We start from the raw sequence: 10,277 nt of genomic DNA on the forward strand, positions 1-10,277 counted from the left end.
AACTCAACTGGTTCAATTTGTTGATCAATTCAGTCAAACTAACAGCTAAACATTTTTATTAATAATTAAGTTTTCAATCATAAACTTTTCTCTTAATAAACAAAAAAAAAAACTAATAATTTGAGATTTCACAAACTAACCCTCATCTTAATTCTGCATTTCAATGTAATTGAAAAATAAAAAACAAAGATTATAAAATAAATTAAAAACCCTAAAATTTATTGCAGAATTCTTAAGCTTCAATCCAAACATCATAATCAATAACAAAAAACATTAAAAACTATTGGAGGAGATCTTCAACAGGAGATCTTCAACAGTTCATCGGAGGAAGATTCGTTGTCGTCTTCCTCGGAGAACTCATAACATAAGAATCATCACGATTCCCCTTAAAAACCCGACTCCCAAAAAAGAAAAAACCAATCGTATGACCAACAACAGCAGCCAGAAATACACCAACGTTAAACGACATCACCGATAACATAATCATATAACTTAACCCAGATCGTAAACCATAAAGTACAGTCTGAGCTAGACCAACCCGAACCCGATCAGATGAATTAGATCGGGTAAGAAAACTTGAATGAGATAGCCACTCGACGATGATAGCAAGAAAGAAGATGAAGATGATTGCGAGATAGTACATACCGGGTCTAGTTCCGGGCCAACCCGTAAAGAGAACTTCGGCTGTGTTTCCCCAGTAGAAGGCCATGTGCATCATCATTCTCTTTTTGTGAACTGTGGAAGATGAATTCATTGAACCGGTGCCGTTCATCATCATTCCTCCATGCATGCCGTCCATTTTCTTTGAGTTTGAGAAATTAGGGTTTTCAGAAAAATAATGATTTTATTTTGAGAATTGGGGATTTTAATTCAATTGTACTGTTTTAAGATATAGTACAGTTTAAATGTGTGTAGTACATTTTTTTACTAGTTGAAACAAGTTTTTGATTTAAAAAAAAATGATTAGTTTAGACATTTTTTTTAATCTTACAATCTCAATTCTTCCTTGTTAAATGGTATTTTGTCCTAAAATTGGGGTAAATACCGATTACTATTTATGAATTTGGACTAAAGTGTTAAATTTATAAATAATTAAAAAATGTTATGGGTATTTATGATTTTATAATTTTTTTTTATCATATTTAAATAAATAAAAGTAACAGTGTTAATATTTTTTTATGGCAACAAAAAATTACTGAAGAATTTTAATCCCTAGCCAAATTACAAAAATAATAATATTATAATTTACTATATTTAATAGTTCATTAATCTATTTAAGCTTATAAAATAAAATAAAATAAAATATTTATAATATGTTATTTTTAAAATTTTAAATAAATATATATTATTTATATAAAACTGTTAAGAAAAATAAATTATATTATTATATAAATAATATATTTATTGAAGTTTAATATTTAAAAGTTTATTATAGTTATTCATTTCTGAAATCCCACTTTGGATTCAAGGTATCTGAGATGTCATAAATTTAACAATATTAAAAAAAGAATATGTTAATTTGATTTATTTTTTTTTTTTTTGGTAGTTGATGAATAAATTTTATATTCTTGTTGAAGATTATAAATAAATTTAATATTTAATTCCAGTAATAATTGGAGAAACAATTGGCACACCATTAGTTTTGATATATATATATATAGATGAGCACACCATAGTTTTAACTAGGGTGGTTCTCATGCATCGATAAAATAAATCAAACAAACAATTTTATTATTGATAACTCATTCCAAATATTTAATTAAGATAAATATATCTAATAAAATATATAAAAAATAGTTGATTATTATTAACTTTATATTAATTATTTCTCTTAAATTATTTTACAACCACCAACTCAATCAACTAAATAAAATATGACACAATTGCCAAAATGATATTTAAAATGGAAAGAGTAAAACATAAAAAAAAAATCAACTAATATTTTTCTTACTTAAAATAAAAATAACAAAATTCTATAAAATTTATTTTGAATTCCTATACAAATATCATTAATATTTTATAACTTTATTTTGAGTTCTCCCAATAAATTCAAATTTTAGCATAACTAATCCTTATACATTTTGGTGAAGGCTATTTCTTTCAGATAACCATAAATTTAGCTTAAGTGAACTCCCATTTCATTAATAATTCTTAAGTTAAATTTTAATGTTCAACGTATGAATCACCTCAATTTCTTTACGGTTAAGATTTTTACCATATATATTATGTTAGTTAATAATAAATAAAATATTATTTTATCTTAAATAATTAGAAGTTATTAGTTGATAATTATGATTAGTATCTTAATTAAAAATATTATGATAATATATCACAAATCTTTAAATATATAATAAATTATTGACTTTAATTATGGAATATAAATTAGTTAAAAAAACTATAATTTTAATTAAACTAAATTGAAATCGATTTATATAGCAATCTAACTAAAACAAAATATAAAATAAAATAAACTACCTTATCTTTACATTATACTTAATTAATAATTTTTAAAATTTATATGATATATTTTTTATAGTAATAAACTTTATATTTTATTATGATATATTTTAAATATTCTTTATAATAAATTAAACAATATAAAAAATTAAACCTTTTAAAGGTAAAATAAAAATGAAAGCAAAACTCTATATAAAAATATCATTATCCCAATATATTAACTTTTAATTTATAATTATAAAAAAAAACTTAGACAAGACAAAATCCTAATATATTAACTTTTAATATATAATTCTGACCCAAAAAAATTTAGACAAGGCAACAAATAGAATGTATTTCACGAAACATAATTATTCCTTCCAAGTTTCTGTTGATTTACCATTCTGAATCACCATCTTCAAGATCTTCAAGACTCTATTGTTGATATAACATTGTTTTTATTTGTATCTGCATTTTCCTAAAAAAATAATTTTAATTGTTTTTTTATTGTGCTTCAGAAGAGAAAAGTTGGAAAAGTTGCAAGAACAATATACATAATGAGTCACCCAATCACAGTTGAGGATTATAATTATTATCTACATTATCATCCTCTCTTTGTGAATGTATCTTTTTTTGCAAGATGATTGTATTTGTATCAATAGAAGCCTAACAATCTTGAAATTGAATTAAACCCAATAAACATTCCAATTTTTTTTATTGTGCTTCAGATGAGAAAAGTTGGAAAAGTTGCAAGAGCAATATGCATAATGAGTCACCCAATCACAGTCGAGGATTATAATTATTATCTACATTATCATCCTATCTTTGTGAATGTATCTTTTTGTGCAAGTTGATTGCATTTGTATCAACAGAAGCCTATCAATCCTGAAATTGAATTAAACACAATAAACATTCCAATAACATTGCACTTGTAAAATAAATGAATCTATATCATCAACAACAAAGAAAAACTTGAGCTTCTATGTATGTAATGAGAGATGATTCAAGGTAATTATTGTCGTCACAACACTTGAAGACTGTCTCATTTGAAGCATATGGGGTTGTTTGTGCAGGTATCTGCTTTGCACTTCTTATTCTCACAATATTTCTCCAAACATCATTTGCAGACTGTCTCATTTAAAGCATATGTGGTTGCTTGTGTAGGTATCTGTTTTGCAGTTCTTATTCTCACAATGTTGCTCCAAAGGGGAAATTTATTGTATTTGTATCAACAGAAGTAGAGACTGACAATCCTGAAATTGAATTAAGCCTAATTAATTTGCAGTTCTTATTCTCACAATGTTACTCCAAAGGGAAGTTTATTGTATTTATATCAACAAAGACCGAGAACCCTGAAATTGAATTAACCCAAAAATTGGCATTTTTCTTCTCTCATTCATTCCCAATGTTTGATAATTAGCAAAAATATTATTGTATATTCAACATTGAAACCTTCCAATAGACTTGTAAACATTAAGAAAAACCTAAACTACTATGTAAAGAGAGATGATTCAAACCTAAATTAAGCCTAGTTTTTCATTCTGAGATGGACTTCCGCTGCCAACGTCATCTGGATGTTGGCTTCTTTGGTCGTCAATGTTCTGGTCATGTTTGCTTCTCTCACTCTAAAGCATTTGGAAATGTGTCGAACAACTAATCAAACCCTAGCCTTCATCAAAGAAGATGGAGAAAGAGGCAGGGAAAGAAATAAATCTACATCAACAACAACAAATAAAGACCTAAGCTCTCCATCTGGAAATTTCCGAGCGGCAGCTAATCAAACCCTAGCTTTCATCTACGAAGATGAAGAAATCAACTTCTTTGGTTGTCACTATTCTGGTACCGTTAGCAACCACGGTTGCTTGGTTGCTTCTCTCACTCTCAAGCATCTGAAAATGCATGGAACAACTAATCAAACCCTAGCCTTCATCAAAGAAGATGGAAAAAAAGGCAGGGAAAGAAACGAATCTGCATCAACAATAAACAATAAAACCTCAGCTCTCCATCAGGCGGCTTCTCCTTGAGGCTGGTTGTCGTTTTCTTCCCTCTGAGAAAAAAAACAAATAATTATATTTATACTAAAATGATAATGGAGCTCCACGACCCGCGAGATTCAGATAAAAACCCGAAGCACTGTGGTGAGCGCGTGGATGGTACCTCTCATCATTTTTTTAAGCATTATTATATATAGGGAAATTTGAAGAAATGACCTCAAAGATCCACTTATTTGATCTGGTGTGATTTAAAAATTAAATTGCTTTCGTGGTCGTTTATTTTTTTAGACGAAATTGCCCTTTTCGCGAAACGCTAAGGGACTTAGCATTTCACGAAGTGGATTAGGTTTAGTATAAATACTGTAATTTTTTCATTTCCTTCGTTTTCTTTCTCTCTCTTCTCCTGTTCTCTCTTTCACGGCGGCGGGCGACGACGACGGCGACGGGCGGTGACGACGGCGACGGGCGGCGACGACGGCGATGGAGGCTGCAGGGCGGTAGTTCAATTTATACAGATTTACAAGATCTTTATTTTTAACCTAATCCATTTATGTTTTTATTTACACGATCTTCATAAACTAGCCCTAAACCTATTTTGCATGCAGGTCTCCGATTCTAGGGTTTAGGGTATGCAGGTCTCCGATTCTAAGGATTTGAAGGTCGAAGAAGATTTGAAGGTCGAAGAAGATGTTCATTTCAAACCTAAACCTAATTTGAGTTATGTTCATGTTTCCATTATCTTCATTTCAAAAACCTTTTCATATTTGGTTCATATTTGTTCATATTTGTGTGTTCTTATTTGTTATTTGGTTCATATTGGGTCATATTTGAGCATTTCGTTAGGTTCATATTTGTAGAAAATCTCGGATCATATGGGTTTCCGTTTCAGGGAAGATTCGCTAAACGTTTCGCTAAGGACTTTCCGTTTCGCTAAGGACTTACCGTTTCGTTAAGAACTTACCGTTTCTCTAAGGGTTTACCGTTTCGCTAAGTAGTACCTCGCGATTTGTTAAGTGTCAAAATTTTTTGTTCTTTATAGTTAATCATGAACTTCATTTGACAAGGTATCTACATCACTTCATGGTTATGAAGAGAAGTTGTGTTAGCAAAACAAACATTATCTTTTTACATTAATGGAAACATTTAGATTCTTCAGAAAAGGCCATTTAAGAATCCATCATTGAGCTCCAGATAAGAGAAGATGGGCTGACTTTGATTTTGTTAGTCATTAAGCTAAAGAAATAAATTTCAAACAATCTTCTCTTAGCTGGAGCTCAATGATTGATTCTTCAAAGGCCTTTTCTGAAGAATCTAAATGTTTCCATATAAAATTATAAGGTTTATTTTGTTTACACATCTTCTCTTCAAAGCCATGACTTTGTTGTTGATACCTTGTCAAACGAGATAGATTACCTATGAAACCAATAAAAAAATTTGTACTTCACGATTCGCTAAGTACAACGAGCTCCAGTTAAGAGATGATGGTTTGAATTCGATTTTGTTCGTTATTAAAAAGATATGCTTAATGACTAACGAAATCGTATTCAAACCATCTTCTCTTACCTGGAGTTCATTGATCTCGTGATTCGCTATGTACCTCGTGATTCGCTAAGTACCTCGCGATTCGCTAAATACCTCGCGATTCGCTAAGTACCTCGCGATTCGCTAAGTACCTCGCGATTCGCTAAGTACTCACCGACTCGCTACAGAAGTTGAAGAGACGCGCGTACGCACACGCGCTATACCTTATATTTTAAAAAAATTCAGAACATTTCATTTCAACCGCGCAACTCTTCTCTCTCTAACCCATTGTCTTCATTGAATCTTGCCAAGGATGATCATTTCTGCCCGTCGTCTTCTCGGTTCTTTCTTCTCGTTCGTCATTATTAAAAAGGTTGGTTCATTCTTCTCTCTGCCAAGGCCGATCATTTTCTGGTTTTTTGTTTGTGAGTTTTGGTTTTTGCATGTTAAGGGTTTTGCATGTTAAGTTTTAGTGTTTCTTGTCTGTTTCTAGTTTTTTGTTTAGGGTTTTTTATTAGTTTATGTATGGTTTTTTCTGTCTTATGTTCAGTTAATGATTTCGCTATTAGGGTTTCTCTAGGTACCTCCCGATTCGCTAAGTACCTCCCGATTCGCTAAGTACCTCGTGATTCTCTAAGTACCTCGCGATTCGCTAAGTACTTAGCGTTTTGCTAAGTGCCTAGCGATTCGCTAAGTACTTATGGTTTGCGATGGTGTATGTATTTGTTCCTACATTTTTGATGATGTTGTTCCTTTTGTAGATGGCAGAAACCACATTTCCTGAGTTTCCTGGTCGGATTTCTTGGAAAAGTGCCCTTTGCCTAAAGAAGATTGTTAAGAAGTTCGAGGATATGGATCTTTTGGAGAGGGTTTACAATACCCAGTTCAGATCATTATTCACAGCCCCAGTTTTGCAATTCTCAGGAACAATAGTACATCATATGTTGATGAGGAGGGTAAGCTCAAACTCTAAGGAGATAACTTTCATGGTGAATGGGCATGAACTTATATTTGGTATGAAGAAGTATGCGTTGGTTACAGGCCTGTACTTCGGCAGTTTTCCTGAGTTGAACGAAGAAGAATTCCGAGGTTGTCCACCTCTCTCGGTTAAATATTTCAATGGGAAAAATAGTGTGCGAATGAGCGAGTTGGAGACTACTTTTTTGAAATGCAAAGACAAGGACGATGCATTCAAGATGGGTCTGGTATGCCTAATTTGGGAGTACCTATTTACATTTGACCCAAGGAGGGTGATATTTCCAAAAATACTCCACATGGTGGAAGACGAGGAAACTTTCCTCCGATATCCATGGGGGAAGGTCACCTTTAGAGCTTGTTGGGTCAAATTATTTTGACTATGTGTTGAAATAATTTAACAATTGAGATTTTGATGATGAAATGACTTATGAGTTTTGATGCAGGTGTACTAAAACAATATTTCATAAGAATTGGATCTAATGAGGGTCATTAGAACGATTTTGGCATTCAATGCATAGAATTAGACGTACAGTCTAACTCATCGGAGTTAGACGTGTAGTCTAATGAATACATAGAATTAGACGTACAATCTAACTCATCGGAGTTAAACGTGTAGTCTAATGAATGCATAAAATTAGACGTACAGTCTAACTCATCAAAGTTAGACGTGTAGTGTAATGAATGTATAGAATTAGACGTACAGTCTAACTCATCGGAGTTAGACGTGCAGTCTAATGAATGTATAGAATTAGACGTACAGTTTAACTCATTGGAGTTAGACGTGTAGTCTAATGAATGCATAGAATTAGACGTATAGTCTAACTCATCGGAGTTAGACGTGTAGTCTAATAGACGGGTAATTAGACGAATGGTCTAATAGATACATAGAATTAGACGTAAGTCTAATATATTCGGAATTAGACGTAAGTCTAATATACACGGAATTAGACGTAAGTCTAATATATTCGGAATTAGACTTACAGTCTAACTCATCGGAGTTAGACGTGTAGTCTAATATATTTGCAATTAGACGGATAATCTAATTTATCTGGAATTAGACGTGCAGTCTAACTCAGTGGAGTTAGACGTGCTGTCTAATAGTTGTTAGATAATTAGACGTGTAGTCTAATTAGTGAAAGTTAGACGTGAGTCTAACTTCTTCAGACAAGTCTGAGGTAGAACCGGAATTAGAAGTGCAGTCTAACTCAGTGGAGTTAGACGTGTAGTCTAATGGTTATCGGATAATTAGACGTGTAGTCTAATTAGTGAAAGTTAGACGTGAGTCTAACTCCTTCAGACAAGTCTGAGGTAAGACCCGAATTAGACGTGCAGTCTAACTCAGTGGAGTTAGACGTGTAGTCTAATGGTTGTTAGATAATTAGACGTGTAGTCTAATTAGTGAAAGTTAGACGTGAGTCTAACTCCTTCAGACAAGTCTGAGGTAGAACCGGAATTAGACGTGTAGTCTAACTCAGTGGAGTTAGATGTGCAGTCTAATGATTATTGTAATTAGACGTAAGTCTAATTCTATTAGACTAGGCGGTCTAATAGACGTTACTATTAAAAGGAGATTTCTTATTTCATTAGACTGATTTTACAATCCGTCTAACTGAAATACGTCTAATGCTCAGTTTAAATAGTATGCTTGAATCTAGCATTTCATCTACCATCGTTCTATAGCTGTACCCTACTCCTGCTCCACTTTCTAGTGAAGATTTGTACAACAGCTATATGCAGCCAACTAAGGAAAGCCACGTAAGAGAATTTTCCTCACATTACTTGTTTTGTAGGTACATCCCTGATGGAATATTCGGTGCACTACCAATGATGTACAACCACGATCCTTGTGCTCAGAACCTGCTGTGTACAATGGAGGCTTTCCAATGGAAGAGCGCCACGTATCATTCTAAAAGATTTGACCGTTAGCTCCTGCTCAGTATTTAATAAATCTCAAGGACAACGGACAATCTGCCTTAACAAGCAAAACTGCTAAGCTTACGAACTTGCCAATCTTGAGAGAATTCAAGCCTTTGAATATTCATACTGTGAAGCTGCTTTCTGATTGTACTGTGTGTGAATCAAGAGAGAGCTAGAATCAAAACACTTTTAGCTGAGTGATATTCTTCATCTTGTAATTGAACAGAAAGTGTTCTGTTCAATAGTGAGCTAAGTGTGTGTAAAATGTATTTGATTTGAATCATATTATAGTGAATCCTTCCGGTGGTTGGAAGAAGGGGTGACATAGGAGAGTTTCTCCGAATATCCATAAACAAACTGTTGTGTTCTTTCATTTCTGTCATCTTTTCATATTTCATCTTGTGCTTCAAACCCATGTAGACAATTCCGCCTTGAATCTGTTTCAAGTCTTTACAAGTGTTTGCGTAGAATAGAAAGCGAATTAAATCCCTAACCAGATTTCTTTCAAACCGTTTTTCATAACCCTTCATCCTTAGCCAGACCCCTGTCTCTATCGATAAAGCCGATCCTATCAATTGGTATCAGAGCCTTGTTTCTATTCTCAAGCATAAAGAATCTAAAACATGCCTATCATCAATGAAATCCCTATTTTGTCAATGGACAACTGCGAATATTGGATGATGAGGATGCAATCTCACTTGGCTGCTCTTGAATGTGATATGTGGAGCGTTATTACTGATGGCCCTATAAAGATTTCGAAGCCAAGAAGTGAGTGGACTACTGAAAACAAGATGACCAACAACCTGGATAATGTTTCTAAGAATATTCTGTACCAGTTGCTCAACATGAATATGTTTTGTGAGATCAAGTTTTGTTCCACTGCTAAAGAGATATGGGATAAGCTTAATCAGATCTACGATGCAAACTCTCAAGCAAAGAAGAACCATAAAGCGTTCATATGCAGTAAAAACAAATCCAGTTGGGATGACAGTGATTCAGAGAAGTCTCCTGCTGAAAAAGAGAATGAAGCTGTCACATGTCTGATGGCAGATGATCAACCCAAGGTAAATAATGTCTCTGTACCAGAATTCACAAATGAGGAGTTAACTAATGCACTCAATGAAATGGCTATTGAGCACAAGAAGTTAACTGACTCTTTTTATGAAATAAAAGTTAAATATGAATCAACTGTTCTTTCCTCAAACCAAAAATCTGAACCAAACATTTTTGATGAAAACTTAACAGAGATCTCGTCTGAGAATGAGATGCTCAAAGAACATATTCAAACTCTTTCATCTGAAAACAAGAGACTAAACTATGTAGTCAGTGCATGGACAAGATTCGGAGATTCTGTCAAATATCAGATCAGTATGTTAAAACCAGCTGGATCTAGATTCAGATTGGGATTTGATAGCAATGACCCTAATCTGT

At 32.9% G+C, this 10,277-nt stretch overlaps 1 protein-coding gene across 1 annotated transcript; it reads right to left on the reverse strand.

The window, feature by feature from the left end:
• Nucleotides 1–310: 310 nt before the first annotated feature.
• Nucleotides 311–799, reverse strand: LOC124935017 (copper transporter 6-like). The gene has a single exon (XM_047475484.1). It carries the CDS (start codon nt 797–799, stop codon nt 311–313), a length of 489 nt encoding a protein of 162 aa, XP_047331440.1.
• Between the last annotated feature and the right edge of the window lie 9,478 nt (nt 800–10,277).

Source organism: Impatiens glandulifera, chromosome 4 (genome assembly GCF_907164915.1).
Source record: "Impatiens glandulifera chromosome 4, dImpGla2.1, whole genome shotgun sequence".
NCBI classification, from domain to species: Eukaryota; Viridiplantae; Streptophyta; class Magnoliopsida; order Ericales; family Balsaminaceae; genus Impatiens; species Impatiens glandulifera.

What these genes read in the sequence shown, in the direction of transcription:
- LOC124935017 (XM_047475484.1), bottom strand. Translation starts at nt 799, where the DNA reads ATGGACGGCATGCATGGAGGAATGATGATGAACGGCACCGGTTCAATG.